The sequence below is a fragment of the Epinephelus moara genome, chromosome 19, assembly GCF_006386435.1.
Source record: "Epinephelus moara isolate mb chromosome 19, YSFRI_EMoa_1.0, whole genome shotgun sequence".
In the NCBI taxonomy this organism is placed as follows: domain Eukaryota; kingdom Metazoa; phylum Chordata; class Actinopteri; order Perciformes; family Serranidae; genus Epinephelus; species Epinephelus moara.
This window is the reverse complement of record NC_065524.1, coordinates 24,632,726-24,657,232: the sequence shown is the minus strand read 5'-3', so window position 1 is coordinate 24,657,232 and position 24,507 is coordinate 24,632,726. Positions and strand designations below refer to the sequence as shown.

Genomic DNA, 24,507 nt, shown 5'->3' with positions numbered 1-24,507 from the left:
TATGACTTTTTTATGATATTTTGAACGACATGCTATACTATTACTTTTTCATCATATTTTGAATGACATGCTATACTATGACTTTTTTATGACATTTTGAACGACATGCTATACTATTACTTTTTTATCATATTTTGAATGGCATGCTATACTATGACTTTTTTTGATCATATTTTGAACGACATGCTATAGTATGACTTTTTTATGATATTTTGAACGACATGCTATACTATTACTTTTTCATCATATTTTGCATGGCGTGCTATACTATGACTTTTTTATGACATTTTGAACGACATGCTATACTATGACTTTTTTAGCATATTTTGAATGGCGTGCTATACTATGACGTTTTTATTATATTTTGAACGACATGCTATACTATGATTTTTTTATCATATTTTGAATGGAATGCTATAGTATGACTTTTTTTTCAAATTTTGAACGGCATGCTATACTATGACTTTTTTTATCATATTTTGAACGGCATGCTATATTATGACGTTTTTTTCACATTTTGAGTGACATGCTGTACTATGACTTTTTTATCATATTTTTAACGACATGCTATACTATGACTTTTGTTTATCATATTTTGAACGAAATGCTATACTATGACGTTTTTATCATATTTTGAACGACATGCTATACTATGACTTTTTTTTATCATATTTTGAATGGCATGCTATAGTATGACTTTTTTATGAGATTTTGAACGACATGCTATTCTATTACTTTTTCATCATATTTTGAATGGCATGCTATACTATGACTTTTTTTTTAATCATATTTTGAACAACATGCTATCCTATGAGTTTCATCATATTTTGACCGACATGCTATAGTATGACTTTTTCATTATATTTTCAACGACATGCTATAATATGACTTTTTTTATGACATTTTGAATGATATGCTATACTATAATTTTTTTTATGACATTTTGAACGACATGCTATACTATGACGTTTTTATGACATTTTGAGCGACATGCTATAGTATTACTTTTTCATGCCATTTTGAGCAATATCCTATGCAATAACCTTTTTATGAGACATTTTGAACGACATGCTATATTTATGACATTTTGAACGANTATGACTTTTTTTATGACATTTTGAATGATATGCTATACTATAATTTTTTTTATGACATTTTGAACGACATGCTATACTATGACGTTTTTATGACATTTTGAGCGACATGCTATAGTATTACTTTTTCATGCCATTTTGAGCAATATCCTATGCAATAACCTTTTTATGACATTTTTAACGACATTACTTTTTTTTATGACATTTTGAACGACATGCTATACTATGACTTTTTAATGACATTTTGAATGACATGCTATATACTGACGTTTTCATGACATTTTGAGCGACATACTATACTATGACTTTTTCATATTATGAAAATGCTATAGTATGTATTTTTCATGATATTAATAACGACATGTTATAGTATGATTTTTTTTATGACATTTTGAACGACATGCTATAGTATGACTTCTTTATGACATTTTGAGCGACATGCTATACTATGACTTTTTAATGAAATTTTGAACGACATGCTATCCTATGACTTTTTTTATGACATTTTGAACGACATGCTATACTCTGACTTTTCTGTCACATTTTGAACAACATACTATACTATTACTTTTTTATGACATTTTTAACGACATGCTATACTATGACCTTATATAATATTGTTTTTTGGACAAAGTATACCATAACTTTTTATAACATTTTTAACAACTTGTTATACTGGTACTTTTCCATGACATTTTGAGCATTTTGACTTTTAACCATGACTTTTTTTATTGCATACCATATGTTTTTCATGACATACTAATCTAATACTTTTTCTTAACCTCTTATAACATAGTATATTGTTGACACACCAATATATGACATTTGTTATTACATTTTTCATGATATACTATACAATGACATTTTTATGGCATACTTTACCTTAATGTTAAACCATCATTTAAACCTCAGTCAAGATGAATTTTCACGCCTCAGTGCTAGCGACAGTTGTGATCAGATGCATTTCCTTTACTTGTTGTCCGTCCAGTCCATTCACATGGGTGCGATGTTCGTTTTTGTTTTAATTACTGACATAACAAACCCATATGACACCAACTTTTCAACCACAGTCAAGCTTTGTATTCTTTCACATTATTTGGGCTCTTTCTTTTAAATCAGGTGGTTGGAAACTGATAGGCTCACTTACATGCTGAATGCTTGGTGCTGAACATCACCAATTGAGTTACTGTGTTGGTAACAAATAAAAATGCACCACAACTCAAGTTGATCCTTTATTCTGACTAAATCCTCCACAAGCTCTCATGATATACAGTAAATACTTTTCATGCATCTCATGACCTGTAAATCCCCGGAGCAATTCCTCTTCTCAGAAACTCCGAAAGTCTGCAGTACCATTTCTAACTTTCACTCTCAGCACAAACACTAATATCGGTCTTGTCCATCAGCCGCTCTCCCATCAGTCATTTCAGATAATGACTCTCAGCTGGGAGAGACAGAGAGCGGAGGGACTCGGAGGCTGAGCAAAGAGTGTCAGCCAACACGCTCGCGTCTCCCTCAGTTGTTCTTGGTATATAAGGATGAGATGGGGATGAGGAGTGCGCGGGTAACTATCAGTCATCAGCGTGAGGATTAGGGACTGTCATCAGCAGCCATATGCCTCATATTACCCTCATGGTGACACTAGATGGAGAGAGGAGAGAGAGCAAGGAGGAGTAGGAGGAGGCTCGGGGGAAGGATTATGCCTGCTCTAAGATTTCAGGGTAAAAGTCAGGTAGAGAACAGAGGCTGTCAGAGTAAAGTCTGATAAATGCACAGACTCTGGTGTATGAACGCAGGTTTTCATATGCACACAGATATATATACATAAAAAGCCCTGCAGCAGGAGCATTTTTCACTACTGGGTTCCCTAAACACAATGCAGGTTCCTGTTGTACAAATGTGTGTGTGCATTGGCTGTATGTATGTGGAGCTCTGTGGTAAAGCTGATATGCTTCTGTCCATGTTTTTTGCCTCAGGCTGTGCATGTTGAGTGTTATTCAGTACAATGGACACACATGTGCTCTTCATTGATCACATAGAGAGAATGAGCAGTGTGTGTGTGTGTGTGTGTGTGTGTGTGTGTGTGTGTGTGTGTGTGTGTGTGTGTGTGCATGTTGAGGAAGGGGAGGGGTCAGTGGCGACAGCAATACAGTAAGTGTTTCCATGTGCTTCTCTTATTCATGAAGACACACATAAACACACACACAGACTGACAAGCATGCTGGCATATCCATGTCAACAAACACACACACACACACACACACACACACACACACACACACACACACACACACACACACACACAGAAAAACAGAGCTGGTGTGACTCATTAGTTGACTCAGGTCTTGACAGTAAAAATAACATCTGAAAACATTTACCGTATATTCATTAACAGTTGGTCCAACTCATGACGAGAAGCGCTTTAATGGATTTCCATCAAATGCACCTTGCCAGCTCCGCCGAGTCTGTGGTGCTGCTTCGTGCGCACACGTTACAGCCACGCGTTTCCAAACATCTCCTTCTTCTTCCCAATTCCACTTCCCTTATTCACCATAGTTCCTGTGTGCTGTCGCCGGGCTATTTTGGTGCATTCACACAAAAAGAGAAACCACACAGAGGATTCGCTGAAAGTTGGAGCAAGTTCACAAGCAGAGAAAATAATGAGCTAAAATGTTATACAAGGATAGCGGAGTGATAATATCCAGCACCTAATGTATTCTTATTAAGGTTTTAGTCAGATTTATGCTGTTTGGATGGTGCTTTCAGAGGCAGATTATGATGACCATGAGGTATTCATTAAGTTTGACCTAAAAGACATTAATCAAGAATCTTGCATAAGAACAAAAAGTTTAACAATACGCTGATGAAAGCAGTAATTGTTCTAATATTCATCTTAATCTTCTTGGATGTGAGGATTTATTTAAAAAATCTGCGAGAAATGAAGTGTTGAACGTCTCTGGATGGTTGCATGGTGATCAAAGTGAATGCATAAGTAATCAGAGCTACTTGCGTCGTCTTTGTCTCATTCAGTCATTTGTGTTATGAATAAAATGTTTGCACGTCACCTCATGACCAAAATACTCCCATATTAGCATCATTACACTGGCATGCTCCAAGACTGATTGAGCGTGTTTGCTAGTTTTCCTCAGACCACCATGAAGAGGGGAGGAGAGGCGCAGAGGCACTTAGCATGTAAAAAGACCATATGTGTGAGCATGAGTGTGGGCACAGAGAAATGATATGCCTGTGGTCCTGCCTGGGCTTATGTGAGTCTGTGGGAGGCAGAGTATGACTTTGTTCATACTGTAGTATATTTGTGTGCGATGGTCTACACGTGTGGGTGTGTGCACTTTTTCCACAGGCTGTCACTCGCGCTGCTGCCGCTGCTGCTGAGTCTTTGGTAACTTACACTGCCTGTGTGAGAGTGTGTGTTTCTGTGTGTGTGTGTGTGTGTGTGTGTGTTTAAGCTTTTGTTTAATTTCTACTTCCTGTTTTATTCTTGGCCTAATCCAAACGCAACACAGCTGTGCAGTCAGCCAGAGAAAGAGGGCTTGGGGGATGGGTTGCCAGGTCCTGGTGAGTGCAGCCATGCTCTACAACTGCTACCAACAGATGGAAGGGAAATGGGGTTACCAGCTTGGGCTTATCTTCTCTTTGTAGGCCAGACTGACCCCCACACACACTCCCCCACCCCCTCATTTGGTCATAATACTATGCTTAAATCTCTATATTTTGGTGTTAGCTTTTTTTTTCTTTTCACAGTAGTTGATGCGTGGAGTATGGAAGGCAGTACCCATCAGAGAAACAAAACAAAAACAAAACATGACATAATGAACATGATAAATGCTCATGGTAAATCAATAGTATGAGATACTATGTCAGAAATATGAACTACTGCGCCAGAACCAAACATCTACTAATCAGAAAGTGGTACATTGTTGGTTCTTGAAGCTCCGTAATGTCATGACCATTACAAGGCTGGTTGGTAAACTGCTGTTAGCTGTGGTGAGCTAACCGCTAACTAGCCACCCAGTGACACGGTGTTCTTTCAACTGTTCTGTCTACTCTTCCATTGTACACCATTTTGTTTGATAAAAGAGTTACTGAAGAGGGAAAATAAAGTGCCAGCGCCAACGGGACAGTAAGCTCACACAGTTTATCCAAAAGACATATTTGCACCGCTCAAGATCGTGCTGTAGGGCCGCTACGAAGCCCCTTCTTGCTTTTGCATTTTTACACAGAACCATACAACGACAGCATCTTGTCGCCCCAGTGTGTGATTTTAGACAGCGTGCATGGTGGAAGCAAAAGAAGTCACCTGGTAGAGCAGGCACCCCAATGTACAAAGGCCTTGCCCTTGCCGCAGCAGCTGCGGGTTCAATTCCAACCTGTGGCCCCTTGCTGGATAGCATTCCCCCTCTCGCCCCCCTTAAAAAAAATAACTATCCTACCAATTAAAGGCAAACAAAATAAAAAGAGGTGTAATGGGCATGACATGTAACACAACAGCATCAGCCTCTAGTGTGACATACAATATAAGCGTATACAGAGCTTTATAAACAATAACAATGACAATCATGGTAATAACAATAATTTATCGTCCTTGTTATATAGCAGCTGATCTCAAGATCCCAGACCTCATTGTTTCCCCAGTTTGCGACATTTTCGGCCACTGTTCTTTTTTCTTTTGAGTTAGCTGCTAACTGCTGCTAGCTGCTTTTTATATCTCCTGGCAGTGGGTTGCACACGAATCGTCAAAACGTCACACCCATCCCATCCTTTCCAAAGACGTCAATTTAGCACTTTTACTACCTCCACTGACGGCTTAAAGGCGAGACAACTCTGTACCCCCGTTCCCAATCGCATCTTTTCTACAACACAGCAAAGCGGAATAATAGCACGAAATATCTGCTTTGAACAGGCAGTGTAAAAGCAGCTACTCACTCCTTAACAAACATACTCCTAATGCCATTTTCAGAAAGAACCATTAACACAGCATCAGAGCAGCAATAAAACAACCATTTGTCTTTTGATGAGCAGTTTATACTCTGATAGAGGGGGTTAAATAAAAGTGAATGCTGCACCATAGTTAATAAGCAACCTATAAGGTGAAGTCCCTCCCCTGCCGATGTCCCCCATGGGACCTTACTTCCATATAAATATATACGGTAGTCAACTGAGAGAATTAATGATTTGATCCTGTTTGAATCGTTCCATGAATTGATCATATGATGTTTGATAGTCTAAAATATAATTTTGCAAGTCAATAAAGTTGAAATTTCTCATTAGTTTGTTTTAGTACTAATTAGGTTTGTATGAAACCACGCTAAACTGCATCTCTCGTCTGTAACAATATGCATCACCTACTCCAGTGAGCGACATAATTTAGCTATGTTTCATCAGGACCCAAGGAAGTGTGCTGGATTAGACAATTTTTGTAGTGGCCAAACAGTGGAATTACAACTTCCAGATCCATCCATGCCACTGGGGCCAAAATGATTTTTTCCCACAGACTGACATGGTGAAGGAGACATCTGTGAGTCAGAGGATATATTTTTTTGAGCATTACAACCCCCACGAAATGACTCATTTCACTAGTGGGATTTGATCCATCCGGTCCGATTACATTTGGAAAGTTGCACAATTGAATCATTTTATCCCCATTCAAGTTAGCAGAGCGCTAAACCAGAAGCAGCCAGCTTAGTCCCTAGTGTGCCTGGCTATGCAGCAGTTGAATGTTTTTGGCTTCATGCGCCTCCAGCGCTGTATCCAGTTCTCTTTATACATCCACATGTTCCATGTACAACGTTATCTTAGCTGACATGTTTTATCCAGCGACTCCTGATCTTTTTATAAGCCAGGAAACAAAAGATCAAGATTGTGTGAGTACATCCCAGTACAAAACACACAGGCATCGTAGTTTCAACGAGAGAAAAGTTGTGATGACAACCACTACTTGTGTAGTCCTTCTAATTCCATATTTTCACAGTATTGTGCTTTAACAGCGTTACAACAATCTGCGACTTTCTTGACTTGCAAAATTATGTTACTACTATACTATACTATAGTGTCTATCAACTTTGACCAGTCTCATAATGTTGACATATTATCTGTAGTAGTGTAGGCTATCTCAAATTTCAATTTTCACCGCTTCCTGTATGGGCTTCTGTAGACAAGCGTTTCAGGCTTCAGTGGGAGAAGTAGACCAACAGATTGTAAATATAATTTTCTATCCTCATACATTTTCTTTACGTCATACCCTAAAATAGTCTGTTGTATTGCATCATTATTTGGCTGGATGTATAACATCTGACCCACATACTTCAGATTCAAATACACAAAGGTAAATATTCCTCCATCCAAATCTCATTTTTCCATTTTTGTCTCATCTCCAGAGAGGTGCCTGATGCATAAAAATCAAACAAACTTTTAGAGGAGCCTGTGCTCAAGACATACAAATGAAGCAGTATATTGATTAGATTAATATTTCAGATGCTGCTGTGTGTCGGTGTTTGTGTCTGCGTTGAGGAGGGCAATCAAAAGCTAAAGATGTGAACTGTCAAGCTGGAGCTCTACTGAAGTCAGCCCTCTTCAGTCTCGCCTGCCTGTGGAGAGCTGAGGCATCTCTCTCTGGTCTCTCTCAACCCAGCACAGCACATTCATTATTAATCTACCAGAGTCTCTCCCTCCTTCTCAGCTCAGCCAATTACAGTCGGGCCCCTGCGACTGCTGCCTGTCTCATTTGACGCTGCACTGGTTTGGCTTTGATGTCTCTATCAACACGAAAGAGCCGAGGACAGAGTCTTAATAGAGCAGAAGGGGATTATGTGACTGCCTGCCTCTGGGGGTGGAACATTTTTTTTTATATATGTATGTTTAATTCATACTTTATTTTATTATCAGGAGACTTTGGGCCATGCTTTAGCCAGGGTCTTGCCACTCTCTGCTCTCCTATCACAGTGACATGCTCGTTAATCCTGTTACTCTTTCATTTGGTGGAGTTGCACAAGCCTGCGAGCGGAGCAGGCTCCGTCTACCCGAGGCCTCGCGCTCCTCCCTCCTGGGCTGGTAGCCTTTTCCTTCCTCTGCTCATTTCATGTGGAGAACGCCTTGATTAACCAGCGGCAGCCACTCTGCATGCAACACTGGTGGTTTGGTACGAGGTCAGGCTGATTTTGGCTCATAAATGTTCATGTTTTTATCAGAGTTCAGAGGTCAGTTTGCTTTGAAATCCACTCAGGAAATGTGCTGTTACTTGGCAGAAATATCAAAACAAAGATTGTCCACACAAGTGAGAGCTCAGTCGTGTGAACTTCAATTAGCAGTCGAGTTTGAATGAACGCAAACTGCTGCTGATAATCAAAAGATTTATGCGTTTTCCCTCACTGACAGACTGACGTTAACACACTGTAGATGCTCAGCCGCCTGGTTGAGTCACTCATTTGTTTGAAGTGGGCTCTTCGCCCTCGGTTGAACTTTTAATAATAATCCTTCCATCACTTCCCTACCTCAGGTCCCACCCGCTATTTGCAGCGCTGACCTTTAAAGCAGGAAGTGACTGTTAACACAGCTCCAGCAGCTGCAACGACAACCTGCTTTACAGCATTTTTCTCATCAAGCGCGGTGCTTGTGCACATTTTCCTACACCGACTCACTGCACATGCTTCACCTAACACACACGCTCAGGTTTAGGTTGTGGGGTCTGGGTGCTACCACTTAAAATCAGGACTTCAGTGGGCAGCGATGGTGTCGAGTTAAAGGTTCAGTGTGTAGGATTTAGGGAGGATTTATCGGCAGATATAGACTGTGATAAAGCTTTTTCTATAGGGTATGAAACTGAAAGTATGAATCAAGTTTTCATTACCTTTGAATGAGCCGTTTATCTATGCCATGTTTCTATAGTAACCCAGAGTGGATAAACCAAAAACTGTCTCGACACAGGGCAATTCGCTTACTCACATCTGCCACTGCCAAGCAGGAAACTGCTTTGTTTTCCATTTTAACCGGTTTAAATCAAAAATTTAAATTTGCTTTGGAGAGGAGGAGACTGCTACAGATAATCCAGCTCTGGGTAAAGACCTCCTGAACATCAGGATCCAAACTTATCAGAGAAAAAAGCGAAGCACACATTAGCAGGTGCTGGGCCAGCTGCCCGTCTCTAAGATGCCAAAGCGCATCAGGGAAACAATGATTTGTAATGTGAAACTGCTTTATTCAGTGTTTTTACCCATTTTAAATGCCTGGTCAGTTCATTTTGGAGAGGAGGAGACCTCTGTGGACAATTCGGCTCCCGGTCAAAACCTCCTTAACGTCCAGATCAGAAAATAGGTAAACGCACATCAGCAGGTGCTGGGCGAGCATCCAGTCTGCGACATGCCGAACAATGTCGGAAAAACACCGATTTTAAAATGACACTGCTTTAGGTAGTGATTTTTTTTTTTGAGAGGATGAGACCTCCGCGGATTAATCGGCTCCTGGTAAAAACCTCCTGAACGTATGGAACCAGTTATCAGAGGAAAAAAAAAAAGGTGAGCGCACACTACCAGGTGCTGGGCTAGCTGCCGGTCTCATGAAACTAATTGCTTGGTGTGTTTGCTTTGGAGAGGAGGAGACCTCTGCGGACGATTAAGCTCCTGGTAAAAACCTCCTAAACCCCGAGATCGGAAAAAAGGTGAGAAAGCGCTTAGAAAGAAAAAAGGTGAGCATTCATTTGCAGACGCTGGGCGAGCATCCTGTCTACGGAATGCCGTCCAGTATCACAAAAACACTGATTTGCAACATAAAACTGCTTTACTTAGTGTTTTTGCCAGTTTTAATCACCAGGTCAGTTCATTCTGGAGAGGAAGAGACCTCCACGGATAGATCGGCTCCCGGTAAAAACCTCCTGAACGTCTGGAACCAAAGTTATCATTGGAAAAAAGGTGAGCACACATTAGCAGGTGCTCTGCTAGCTGCCTGTCTCATGAAACTAATCGCTTGGTGTGTTTGCTTTGGAGAGGAGGAGACCTCTGCGGACAATTCAGCTCCCGGTAAAAACCTCCTAAACCTCGAGATCGGAAAAAAGGTGAGAAAGCGCTTAGAAAGAAAAAAGGTGAGCATTCATTTGCAGATGCTGGGCGAGCATCCTGTCTGCAGAATGCCGAACAGTATCAGAAAAACACCGATTTGCAACATAAAACTGCTTTACTTAGTGTTTTTGCCAGTTTTAATCACCAGGTCAGTCTGTTGCGGAGAGGAGACGACCCCTGCGAATAATTCGGCTCCCAGTAAAAACCTCCTGAACAATAAACACTAAAGGAATTCCAACCAGGAGACGTTTCAACTGGTTGCAATCCTCATCGCTAGAAGCCACTAAATCCCCCTAACTCTTACACACTGTTCCTTTAAAATCAAGACCTCAGTTGGCAACAATGGTGGGTTAAAGTCTGCTTTGGCCTTATTGTTTGATGACAACTGCTTATTGCAAAATTCATTTTCATTCTGCATGACTTTGATTAAGCGCAAACAGCAAAAGGGAGAATATTACATAAACCTCTGATGTAATTTTCTGGGCATGACTCAAAGCACAGGGGAACCCCACGCAGAAGACACATCTCAAAGCTGGTTTCTTTAAGAAAAGACAACATTGCATACATTTATTAGGGATGGACGCCAATTCCAATACATGCAAATCACCATTGTCCTTTAAATGTAGTGTTGACATTATTGCAAACACTTGTCTCCCTGCTGTTTTGTGTATTATATTTTTATTATCTTAGGATAAAAAAAAACATTAACAATTACATGGGATGCCTTGTTCTGCATAATTTAACGTATACACAGTGGGAACAGGAATGGCAATGCTTTAGACATCATCACAGCCTCTTCATAACCCCGCCCACCCCAAACCCACTGCCCGCATGCAGTTTGCACTGCACAAAGACCAAAAGTCACGTGAGACAGCCTGCAAAGAGCACAAGAAGCATTCACAGTAAAGGAGGATAGGAAGGAGGATAGGATGGAGGGGAGGGAGAGTAAAAGATGAGAGGAGAAGGAGGGGAGGAGGAGGAGAAGAGAGGGAGTGAAACAAAGTGACTGCAGCACTGGCCTTGGTTTAGACAGGAGAAGGAGCAGCATAGTCCTAGTATATCATTCTAACTTCTCCCACACTTCAACTCCCGTCTCCTGATTGTGGTAGTCTTTCCATTGTCTTTGACACAAAAAAAAGTTTGTTTATTATGCATGTATATATGTATATACATATACGTATGTATATAGATATATATAAACACATTTTTATAGCTACAGCACCTTTTCCCATGGGGCAACAGTGTCAATACCTCGCACATGGTACATGGCCGTGCCAAAGAAAAAAAGAAAAATAAAAAATCAATATATTGGTCAGGATATTTATCTTTTTTTCCCTAAAATTGGCATTTGACATGATGATATTCTATTGCCGTCTGGGGGAGGGAAGGGACAAAGGTTCTTCTTTTGAGTTTATATTCAAGTTTTCTCCTTTTTTTCTGGTGTATAATTTCTTCTTTTCCTGTTTAAAAAGAGTTCACACTTTTGTGATTTGCGTGTGCTGCTCTTCATCAAAAGGTTCATTTTCCGGATCAGAGTCAGTGGTGTCAGAGTATCGATAATGGTCTGGCTCATTGTCGCTAACGTCCGGGGTGACGGATGTTGAAGTGCTTGCCTCAGAATTCGAAGGCTCCTCCACGGTTTTCGTAAAATACAACTTCACCTGCAAATTAAAAGGAGACTAACTTCAGTCTGTGAAATAAGATAATATAAACAACAACTATAATGACTAATTTGACAGACTACAAGCTGTTTCACATCAAGCACGGATTTTTATCTGAAACATTTGCATGAAAATGTATAAAAATGATTTTGTGGGTTTATATAAAGGCTTGCACACCTCTGCAGAACATTCGTGCGGGGTAAAAATACTTGGACGGACCTCGAATTGAACGGATTTCAGCTTGTGTATTTATACACCAATCAGCCAAAACATTAAAACCACTGACAGGTGAAGTCATTAACACTGATCATCTCCTACAATACAGTGTTCTGCTGGGAAACCTTGGGTCCTGGCATTCAAGAGGATGCCACTTGACCCTCTCATGGCAACAGCCCTCCCCGATTGCAGTGGTGCCTCCCCACAGGACAATGCGCCATGCCACACCCCACAAACTGCTCAGGAACGGCCTGAGAAGCGGGACACAGAGCCTAAGGCATTGGCCTGGCCACCAATCTCCCAAGATCCCAATCCAGCTAAGCCTCTGTGGGACATGTTGGTACCCCACCAGACAACCCACAGGACTCAAAGGATTTGCCGCCAACGCCCTGGTGGACACCACAGCACACCCCCAGAGGCACTGTGTCCACCATGGCCCCGCCATGAATCAGGGGCACCTCTAGGGTACAAGCACATCCCACAAATGCTCAATCAGATTGGGATTGGTCTACTTTGGAGGCCAGGTCAATGCCTTGAGCTCCTTGTCATGTTCCTTGGGCCGTTTCTGAGCAGTGTGGCAAGGTCACTGCCATCAGGAAGTGTCATTGCCATGGCCTGCAGCAGTGTTTGGGTGGAGAGCGCCAAGTGGCGTCCACATGAATGCCTCGACCAAGGATTCCCCAGCAGAACAATTGATTGTAACAGTGCTCAATGTCATTCACTTCACCCACAATGATCAATGTATGTTTGACCAATGAAACCCTTTGTTCCAACTGATGTCACATCTCCAGGTCAAAGCCCTTTCTGCCAAAATGGGACAACATCTTATCAATTTGGTTTCTGAATGCCCAATATTGTACCACGAAAAGCAACAACCAAATAAAGCACCATAAATGGCTTAAACTCACCCAGCAGCTGGGACACAATCAAGAAAGCAATGTAGCTAATATGCATTTGCTAGCTTTACGTGCTGGTCACAAAACAAGGCTAGCCACAACAGCTCACATTAGCCTCAAATTTGTGGCTGACTAGTTTGTGTACTGTGAGACTAACTCTAACCCATCTCTGTATGGATCCATTTTTGTGGGCCCCATTTAGGAGGAAATCATGTTCTCTTCTCACAATAAGCCATTTATTTATTTAGGACAAAAATGGCACAGCAATGCAGATATTTCACACCGTACCCAGTGTGAAAAGTTGTCACATTTTCACATTGCACAAACGGCTTTTACAGACAGTTAATCCTTTAACCAGCTAATATCCAAATTAAATCCTTACCTTGAAGTTTGGCGAGAAGTAGCGGTTAGCTTTGTCTTTGTTGGCCTTGTCCAAGTCGTTCTTAGTGAGCGTCAGGATGAGGTAGTCCCTGTCCCGGTCGCTTTCCCTGCCGCTTTCCCTGCAGCTGTCCCTGCACTCGGCGCTCTGCGGCTGGCCCTGGCCCAGTGCCGGTACCCCCTGCTGGCTGTCTGCATTGTTCACTGCCCCGTTCTCCATCTTGTCCCCGCTCTCCTCTGGTCCAGGGATGAAGAAGGTGTTCACCCAGAAGTGAAACATTTTGTCCTGGAGGGCAAGAGGCAATGAGAGAAGGGATGTGATGAGAAATTGGGCAAAATAGAGAATTCAAAAGAAGCTTTTCACAGCTGCGTCATTCTATATTTTTCTTGTTGTCAACAAATCTCAATTAAAAACAAAGTCAAATGGGTTAGTCCGTCTCTCAACACTTTCAAACTTCCCTAACATGTCTGTGACACTCAGCAATGAGCCCATTTGTTTCTGCTGAATCCTTAAAAACTGCTCACAATTAGTTCAACTTAGTTTATGAGCTTTTAGCCACTGTCGTTTTTAGCTCTAAAACATGAGTAAATAAAGCATTTGTCAGAGCCTATTATGAACCATACATTTGTTGCATTAGTATTGATGACTGCAGGACAGACGAACTCAAGAAACACTAGTGTCCTGCTCATGCTAATAAAGGAACATGTAAAGCAGTGCAACAGTGTGGCTAATCAGTCTGTTTTTAATCATTTTTAGACAACAAAAGACATCTGTGGGACGGAGCAAAAAAGCTTTTATCAGGCTTTTGCAAGTAAATAAATACTATACTTATGGTTTCTCATATGGTACTTCATGATATTTGTTCAAAAAGAAAAAGACAAGAAAAAGTTACCTTTAAAAAAAGCATAATTGTTGGCACCCAGCTAGGTGAGAAAATGCTCAGTAAAATGCCTGCTTATTGTTCTTTGACCTCGCAGACGTCATGACAATCAACAGCTAAAATAAACTCTTAATGACTGACAGAAACATGTCAAATCAAAGGGGACCTATTATGCTCATTTTTAGGCTCATACTTGTATTTTGAGTTTCTACTTCCTCACACAGTCTGTGCTGGAACACCTGTATTCACCGTCTATCTGAAACCCTTATTAGCGCCTGTCTCTTTAAGCCCTCCTCAAGAAAAAGCCCAGTCTGCTCTGATTGGTCAGCGTTTACAGATCTTCCACATCCACACTCATGACGCCTGTATAGTCATTGCACCTGGGAGAATGACTGTAATGGAGTATAGCGGCACTTTCTACCATGAAAAATCACCAATGAAAGCTCCTACACCAAAATCTTCAGAACTAGACATTTAACAGCTGGAATATGATCCGAAACTGGGGGAAATTAACAACATCAGCAACCAAGATTACATGCTTCCCTGACGTTAGCATGTAGCGTGGACATGTACAAAATATTCCGGTTTTTGCCCTTGTTCCGAAAAAGACAATATTCCCACTCGTTCATTTTCTGTAACTGCTTATCCTGTTGGGGCTCATGGGGGCTGGAGCTTATCCCAGCTGACACTGGCCGAGAGGCAGGGTACACCCTGGACAGGTCACCAGACTATCACAGGGCTGACACAAAGACAGACAACCATTCACACATACAGCCAATTTAGAGTCACCAATTAACCTGCATGTCTTTGGACTGTGGGAGGAAGTGCTGACACGGGGAGAACATGCAAACTCCGCACAGAAGGGCTTCCCCACCCTGAGGTTCGAAACAGGAACCCTCTTGCTGTGAGGCAACAATGCTAACCACTGCACCACCATGCCGCCCAATATTCCTACCAAGCTGTTTAAATGTCTAACGAAAATAAAGACTATATTCTGTTTACATGCAGTCATGCATACTGCGATTAACGTGCCTTAACATGTCGCTCATCACGTCAAAATATGGAAATGCTGAACCACTGAAGCCGCTTGTCATTTTGCATATTTGCGTCAAAATAAGATTTACTTTTACCTCATTATTTTAAACTTTAGCACATATAATATGAACATCTGATATTATAACATTATATATATCACAGAAAATAAAGAAAAGTATAATAGGACCCTATTTAAGCAACAATGAAAGCCCCTGAACACACAAACACCAACACGACTGACCTTCTTCATCATCTTATTCTGTTTATGGAAGAACTCCACTTTGATGTCTCCACAAACTGGCAGCGGCTGGGGGAATTCAAAAAACATGTGCTTGTCCTCGCGCCGTGTGTGAGCGGGGTTCGACGTGTGAATCTTCACTTTCAGCTGGTACACCACAAACTGGGGGTCTGCAAAATAAGAGTCAACGTTGCACCGGAGGGGAGCAAGATTGTGAGACGTGTGAGGAGGAGGAGGAGAAGAGACAGAAAAACAAAAAACAAAAGAAGAAGAGTGAGTGAGTGACAGGAGGAGCAGGGAGTGAATCAAGAGAGCAAGACAGGTTGCCAGTGTTATTACATGAGTTTGACAAAAGGAAAACAGCACAGCACACCACCACCTCACCCCTCTGAATATAAGTGGAAAACATTATATTAAAATTAAAGAGGGGAAAGGGAAAGATCACAAAATAAAACACCCAAAGAGACCCAGAACCAGAGGCATACGACCCTATTCTGATAGACAGTCACGGTTTGGTCTTGGACCAGCGCAACACGTTGCAAATACATGAGTTTAACCCTTCCTTCAGGGTGGGAGTGGTGTTGGCAATGACTTGCCTATAAACTAGTCCTATCCTGCTAGGCAACATGTCTACCTCTGACTGCTGCTCCTGCCTGGTGGATCTCTGGGGCCATATAAAAGCAAATGAGTGAAATGATAATAATGGATGAAAGGCTCATTTACCCCAATGCCAATTCCCTTTCTTGAAGCCCTGAGGGGTCGGCTCGCTCCTGTTTTTAACGGTACTGTCCCCTTAGAGAGAAAGAAGGAGATTATCACAAACAGGACATGGCTGGCCCGTCAGGGGCTTGACAGCACAGCAGGCACAAACACAAGAGCTCTGCACAAATATTTACAGATATTTTGCATCTTCATAGCTTTTCCTTTTTCTTTAACAAACAAACATACAGAAGCTTTAAAATAAAGGTGTGCATCCTAAAATGTTTGACCTGGTGTGATGTGAGATACACAAAGGGGAAGGAGGAAAAGGGGGAACTTGCTGACGACCACAAAAAAAAAAAAAAAAAAAAATCAGTTGTCTTGGGTGTGCTTAAAAGAGAAACGTGTGGTGTGGAGTTATTTGTGACAGCTTTATCAAACTAGCGTCTCTTCTTTCACGGCTGTGTTGAGCTGAAAACCTGAGGCTAGAAAAGGGTGATGTGTGTACATGTATTGAGACGTCAAACTCAGAATAGGGCCTTTTTCAAGGGAGTGTTAGGAGGAAAGAGAAGGATCAATACAGTTCAGGGGGTTTTCAGTGCGGTCAGGTGTTAAGGGTGAAAAAGCAAGAGAATTAAAGGAGAAGAGATTTTTCTGACTGACAGTTAAAAACTGCAAAATTAGGATACAAGACAGGCACAACATTGAGCTACTTAGACACATTTCGAGGAGGAAAAACAGGATTATTTGAGATAATTTTAAAACTATTAAACCCATCTGACAGTAAAACACACAGCATGGACATGCACAATAAAAATACTTTCATTATCTGCTCAGAAACTGTACCCAAGGTCTGACAAATGTCTCCGCGGGGAAATATTAAGTTGAATAAATCTGCTGATGTGGAAAATCAGCACACCTTTAAAACCAAGCGTGCTCCGAGTCCGACTGCTACGTGTATGTGTCACTCTGCCACTGAGTGCAGGAGACAACAAGTGCCACTGTTTGCATACGCACCATTTTACAACAAAGTCATACCACTCAAGCTCTGAGCAAACATGCAGTGATATGTAAATACTCACGACGGAGCAACTGAAACTAACTACAGTGACTTATGAACACTTGAGCACTACGTTACTGTATGTAGACATGAAATCACTGCAAAAAATATTGAATGTTTTCACAGACTTGACGTTATTTCCTGGTTGTGTGCAAGTAAAGCACATAAAGTTACACTGTACTGTCCAGTGTGTGTGCACATTTACTTCCCCTGTGCAAGGCTGTAAGTGCCCTGCTCTGTTTGAACAGTGCATGTTGTTAATTCCTCTGAATGCTGTGCGCAGAAAAGTATTACACAGCAGAAAATGAACATATGAAAGCAGAACCTGACTCCTATAAAAGCCTATAAAGTCTTATGAGGAAGCTAGAAAAATGGCTAAAATGCACAACTTAGCAAGAGTTCGGAGGATTTTGAGAGGGTGAGATTATCAGAAATCAATTTCTGTTTCCATGTGCTTTTCTTTAGCGGGAGAAGCCAGAGAAAAGACATCCTATGATCCTAATAACATCTGAAAGTTTCATTATGACAGACAGAGGAGGATCTGATTGAAAGTCTGATGTAAAGTGGCCCGAGAACGAGCTGGCCTCATTGCCAGCAGCGAGGAGAGGACTTAATCAATAAGAAGCTGCCCTTGTTAGTCAAAAGGTCCAAAAATACCGCAGCTGAATTCAGCCACACTTGATTTAAAAAAAAAAAAAAACGGCGCAGGACGACTCAACTCTACCACAGTTGACCTGCTCTGTTCTCTGGTGCTAAACTGCAGCAGCGTGGGTGAGCCCTACAGTGCACAACACATCCAAGGCTCTCGTTCCGTTTGAACAGTGGTGAGCATGCCTACGCCCTAGTTTGGAGTTAAAGTTGAACATGAGCGTGACTCACTGCAGGTGCCCCCGCTGAACATAGGGAGAGTCTCGAACACCATTTTGTGGAAGAGGAGCGCCACCGGCTTGTACTCTAGCTGGTTCTTCAGTAGGTAGCTGTAGTAGTAGACGTAGCGGCGTTGGCTCGGGATCGTTACTCCCTGCAACAACAAACAGCAACAGTGTTCAGAGATCTTGAGCATGCAAAGTGATGTTCTGTTTCCTGTGTTACTAAAAATGACTCAACTATCTTGATAATCGTTTGAGTCACTTTTCAAGCAATAATGCCAAATATTTCTGGGACCAGCTCCTTAAAGCGGAGGATTTTCTTACTATTTTCTGCTATGCATCACATAGATCAGATATTTTTGTACAATTTTCTGACATTAACTGGACAAAACAGGAAATAATCTGCACGCTGATGAATAATTAATCATTAGTTTCAGCCCTATTTGCAACAATACGTATGAGACACTTCCTCTCAAACCAAGACCTCACCTTCTTGTCCCTTGTCCTGACTTCTCCGTAAAAGTCAAGCGCTTCTTGGGCCTCCAGGAATTTGCCGCGATGGAGGAGATAGGCGCAGATCATGACTCCGGTCCGGCCCTTCCCAGCCTTACAGTGGATGGCCGCCACGTGATTGTCATCCTCGCTGAGCCACTGGTCCAGGTCTTCACAAAACGGCTTAATTAGCTCCAGCTGAGGAGGGTTGTGGTCTTCGAAGGGGTACTGTGCAACTGATGCGTGACGGGATGCAGGCCCACGCAAAGTTGTAACCAGAGAGGAACAGAGATGTGGACACAGAGCAGACGGGTCAGAGGAGACAAGACAGGGAGGAAGACATCGGCAGACATTTTGTGGGATTTTATCGACCTTGTGTGTCATCAGGCTTTTAGGTCAGACTTTTCTTTTAAAGGAGGGGAGAGCATCTAAAGCAGCCTACCTCTGCAGTTAAATTTGGCAGCATCGTAGTGTCTTTCTGCGCAGCTGAAAACGGGAAGAACAAAATCCAGTTAGCGAACACACAGAGGAAGTTATTAAGCGGACAAAGCAGCAGTTCAGGTGCGAACAGAATGTGGAACACTTACAGGTTGTAGATTTTGTAATGGTTTTTATGCTTTGAATCCAAAAACCTGTTTGCAGGAGAGAAGATATTATGAAATCAGCTGCCAGAGCAAAATGAACAAATATTCTCTAATAAAAATGCTTTTCTCTTACATTCCCTTTTTCTATCACCACATAACAACTCACCGTACTACATCGTCTATATTGTTTCTGTACACGCCTTCGAGTCTCTCTGCTGGAAAGCCCATAGCAATGATGTTTGGGTAGATATCTGTTCAGGCGGGGGTCAAGGAAATGTACATTGTGCATGACTGTGGAAATCAAGCCCTTTCAGAAAAGTAGGCATGAAGGCGGCTTCATCAAAGCGCCCAGCACCAAATCTTTAACATCAAGTATACATAGGTCTGCCTATGCTTTCAGCAGCTGTGCAACAAAAAAAGAAATGCATTTCTTTATTTAAAAGAAGTTACAATCTATGAAGAATTCGCCATTAGAGCACAATTACAAGAATGCAGAGCCGTGCAGCAGAGCGTTAAAAAGTTTCCGCCAATGTCAATATGAGGGTGTCACTGTAGTTATGGATAGATGGGAGCACAGACGAGGGGCGCTGATCAGTGTGTGTGTGTGTATGTTGTGACAGATGGCCTTGACAGTGAGAAGCAGGCAGAGAGGACGGGAGTAACAGCGCTCCTGCACGAGCCAGGCCCACATGTGGGTGCACGAGGAGAGTCTCCGCTCCCTGACCTGCATTTATTTTTAGACCCCAAAGTTATATTGGGATGATCGCAAATGTTCGGCTTATCTCTGTTTCGAGCTTGGCTGGAGAAATTTGAATATATATATATGAGATCGAACGCAGGCAACATGAAGACGAACATGTAGGGGAAAAAAAAAAAGCCTTTGTTTTGTCACGTACATGTTGCACAAACCACAGAGGGTGGTTTCTGTGACACGCAGCGATGGACAGGACACAAACGGAAAGCAACAATTAATGAACCACACACACCAGATTCCACTACAAGTTTCACTTCTGGTTGCACCACCTTGCTCCTGCTACACCTGTCTGCCTTTAAAGTCGCCTTACATCATCGACCGGGGCTCCGTGTTTCCACGCAGCATAGTGATGAAAAACGTCGCGGCCAATTACATGCAGACATACATACAATTTTAAAGGCACACATCAGCGTCATGTTGCGGGGAAAAGAATAATTGAGTTGGCACGCATGTCTTTGAGGCTCAGCTGCAACGCCTACCTGTAACTGAAGTCTGCTTGTCGCCATAAGCTGTGGGATTTCACACTTTAACCACTGACTAAAGGGCAACCTTTTCTTACACTTCCTGTGCCATGGTGTCAAAAATAGAAAAGCTGAATATTTCTAATTGGATGTGTCTGTTTCATTTCGAGTGGGACTTATTTTTCCAGAGTCAAAGCACTTTTTAACTGGTCAGAAAAATTTGACACAGGCATCTGACAACCCTGGCTTAGCTGGTGTGCACACACACAAATACCTGCACATGCAAAAACACACAAAAACTGCCTTTTTCACGGTACACTCGGCTCACTGTGCAATCAGCAGACCTGCTAATATAAAAAAAATGCTGGAATCTAGAACAAGTAGACACATACCCAGAGATTAAAGCAATTTCAAACATTTTTAGTAAGACAAAAAATAACAAATGACAATCTTCAATAAATGCCTCTAAGAGGAATTGATTATGTGCCCTAACGTAGCTGTATGCAACTGATGTATGCTCAACACAGGCCTTGATGCATGAATTCAACAAGCCCAATAGCAAATCTATGGTATTATTTGCATACTGCCAAACTTCTTCCCCGTACCACACGACAGAGAAGCCTATCTGTACATACTGTGCCATAATCCCGTCTATTAATGCCTCAAAGACCTAATTAGGAGCCAAATACAGCTTTTCTACGCTATGTGATGGGCTATGCTAACCCTCGGACCTACTGGCAAAGTGATCGCAGTCAGTCTATTCTAAGTGTTTTTAAAAAGCTCCAGAGCTCCCAGGAGAGTCTCAACCCAGGGCATGGGGGGCTTGGTCTCTGCAGCTGGGAGGAAACGCACATACGGGACCCCCGACGGAAGCTCCAAGTAGGAGGAAAAAAAAGAAAGAAAATCTGCCGTTTCAGGCACGCCTTTTCTTTAAAGCCAGCCCTGCCTCGGCTCTATGCATACGCCAAATCCACAACTGAGAGCAAAGAGGGAGAGGGGGGGAAAGGGAGAGTGGGAACCGGCGAGCGCCGAGTGAGGAGGGGGGTGGGGAGGACAGGAAAGGAGGAGAGCAGAGGAAAGGGGGCAAGCAGAGGGAGGGAGAATTAGAGTGGGAGTAGTAAAGAAAAAGAGCAAAGGAGAGGTGGTGGGTTGAGAGGGTAAGAGAGGGAGAGAGCACTCAGACGGCAACGCTGATACAAGATCACTGGCAACTCTATTTTAAGGGCAATTCCCAGAACTGTGATACTGCATTACATAACTGCAGAGAGCCCATATTGTTTTTAGACGCCATGCCAAAAATGATAAAAGGATGGTTAGAAAGGGCCCACATCTGAACAAGAGGAGACTTCAAGCCGAAGAGAGATGCTACTTTTGAGTGGCGTGCCCCCGTCACACCTGCACAAAGCTCTAGAGGCACAAGTCCTGCCACAAGCTTCACCACATTAGAAAACCAGGTGAGAAACATCTGATCAAATACTGGTGATCCGAACGCTTTGGTATCTGCAGCCACACGTACATCCCAGCTGACACTTCAGTTCAATATGTAGTACTGAGTCAAGGTAACTAGCACTGAGCTTTACATTTACATTTTTCTACTAAAGGAAAAAGCTACTCAGCGACATTATCTACATAGTGCAACAACACTGATGATTACCAGAGCAAATCATCCATTTTTTACGTGCTGTATGGATCCAGACATGGCTGCAACTTGGAAAAATCTTCATTATCGATAAATCTACCGAACACTTTTCTTGATTAGTCGCTTGGTTTATAACATAGCATCACAGTGTCCCAGAGCCCAAGCTGACATCTTCACATTTCTGTCTATCCCATAGTCAAACACACAAAGATATCCAATGTACTCTCACACAAGACTAAAAAGGAATTATGAAGCTGGGATTTTTTGCACAAAAAGTACCAAGAGCTGTTAAAATTGCTGCACATTTGTCGTGTCAACTGACCCGTCTATTGATTACTTGTTACACTGAAAACAGAAATATCAAACCCAGGGCGCAAAAGGCCAAAAAGGCAGCTTGAAATCCTGATACACACTCAAGTGTACATCTAGCTATAACTATGACCCACTCTTGTTACTGTCACACATTAGATTCTACATTCACCGTGAACCACATCAGTGTCTACTCTCCAGTTTGTCACCAGCCAAAAAAAAAAAAAGTACAAGCACCAACTTCAGTGCCAGAGATACTGCACTAGGGAACCAGGTCAACTATTATCAGTGGTAATAGATGAGAAATGAGTCCTGCAGAGGGGCCTGAAATAGCAGTTCTTAAAGCTGGAAATGATTGTCTCTCCATAAAGGGGAAGGAAAATGTTAATTAGATTTGCAAAGACTTGCTGAGATCCATCAATGAATACTCACCCACAGAGGACACACAGGTGAGGTGAGGCAAGGTGAGGCTGAGCCTACATCAGGGATGTTACAGCCTTTACAGCTATTTGCATCATAAATCAGAAACCTAGCATATAGTGATCATACACATATTCCACCCTGATGTATAACCATGAAAAATATTAATTAGGAAGACATTTAGAGATGATAGTAGACATCATCTACCTGGCTTCAAACACCTACTGATAAAAAAAAAAAAACCTGACTTAATGCCACTAACAATTTCACAACCTCCAGCTAGGTCCACCGCTGGGTGCCTGGTATGCAGCTTACATGCCCTGTCATTTCTTCAAACACACATATATGTGCAGCTGAGCAGGGTTTTTCCAGCTCTAATATGACTGTGACATTTATGCGTGCTGGTTTGACAGATCCACCATCTTTCAAACATGCTGGGTGACAGCAAAGCTGCGCTGTCTGACCAACTAGCCAGCTAGCTAAGTAGCAGGGAAGCTAACCCTCACGTTACTCCACTGACATTCTGGTTCCAGTTAAACCACTCAAAGCAACTAGCACACATTACTGGTTCGTGTCCCGGCTGCTGTGGGAATAGGGAACACAGGGAAGGATACATGTTAAGTCCAGGTCGAACCCATCTTCTTGATATCTCCTTTTGTTCCGGCTGACCATTTCTTTTAAAAGCGAAGCCATTGTAGCATGACAGGAGTCTATATGGGGTAAATTATGAAAACAGGTTTTTCTAGTATTAGCTGTCTGGTCGTATATGTCGCAGTCAGTGGGTCTGCTCCCGGTCGCTGGCTGCTCTCTTAATTTTGCAGGTCCTCACAGAGACGTGCTAGCCAGCAGAGCTAGCAGAGGCTGTCGGAAGGATTAGAAAGGCTTCCTCTGGATCATAAAGACGGGCCTTGCTCTGCTCCTCCGTGCAGGCCCGACTTTCCCAATCCTGCAATTCGTCTTGCAAATTCCCCCGATTAAAATACATGCAGTTGTCCTTTAGATGCCAGACACGGTCCAAAGCGATGGCTCAATCGCAGCCGCCGCGATTGACAGCGAGAGGATAGAGAACTCACCGGTTCCCGAAACCCGCATCCAGTCACTCAGACGTAGCTAGCTCGCTAGCTAACGAGCTAGCTAGCGCAGCTAGCTAGCAACAATAGCTAATGCTACCTCCTTTTTCGATCCAAAAGCCTCCTAACGATTCAACATTGTCATCGACTGATTGCCAAGAACACATCTGAAAAAAAGTGACAGGCTCCACCTTAGATGTATATGGACTATACAAAGATCAGAAATGTGCACAGATTGGTTTGACAGTTCCGTCCCGGGGAATCATCTTCTTTTCTCGCTCCTCTCGCTCCAGCTGAACTCTCAGGCTCCCTTCATGGCCTCCACCGAAGGAAAAAAAGAAGGTAGAGCAGGCTGGGATTTTAGAACAAATATCCCACCGCCTTCACCATATAGTCCCACTGTGTAATTAAAACCGGCAAAAGCAGCCTTAACTCATGTTCTTTCAACAATTAATATTAGATACCGATTAACAACAACTCGCACGTGTAATTGTTTTAACACGAAAAAGCGCAACAATGGAGTTATTTCGTGTCTCTGGCGGAAGGATAAAGCCAGTCCGCATGCGACGCTCCCTTCTGTCAAAGTGATCACGTGTGGCTGTAATTAGGGAAGTTTCCAACATAATGTCACTTTTCGCGGTTTAAACTGTCATTTTGGACAATATAAAATATACTCTATCGGT

General features: G+C 42.3%; 1 protein-coding gene across 2 annotated transcripts; it reads right to left on the bottom strand.

Moving 5' to 3' along the window:
• Positions 1-10,698: 10,698 nt before the first annotated feature.
• LOC126406704 (phosphatidylinositol 3,4,5-trisphosphate 3-phosphatase and dual-specificity protein phosphatase PTEN) lies at positions 10,699-24,287 on the bottom strand. 2 transcript variants are annotated; one of them, XM_050071165.1, is made up of 10 exons: positions 23,369-24,285; positions 19,338-19,422; positions 19,175-19,219; positions 19,030-19,073; positions 18,585-18,823; positions 18,106-18,247; positions 16,191-16,259; positions 15,471-15,637; positions 13,318-13,599; positions 10,699-11,823 (listed from the first exon to the last, which is right to left on the bottom strand). In XM_050071165.1, the coding sequence occupies exons 1-10, from the start codon at positions 23,445-23,447 to the stop codon at positions 11,638-11,640; spliced, it is 1,338 nt and encodes a 445-aa protein (XP_049927122.1). In that variant the 5' UTR covers positions 23,448-24,285; the 3' UTR covers positions 10,699-11,637. The 2 variants fall into 2 exon arrangements, with proteins under 2 accessions (XP_049927122.1, XP_049927123.1); XM_050071166.1 differs by lacking the exon at positions 16,191-16,259 and having other exon boundaries at positions 23,369-24,287.
• Between the last annotated feature and the right edge of the window lie 220 nt (positions 24,288-24,507).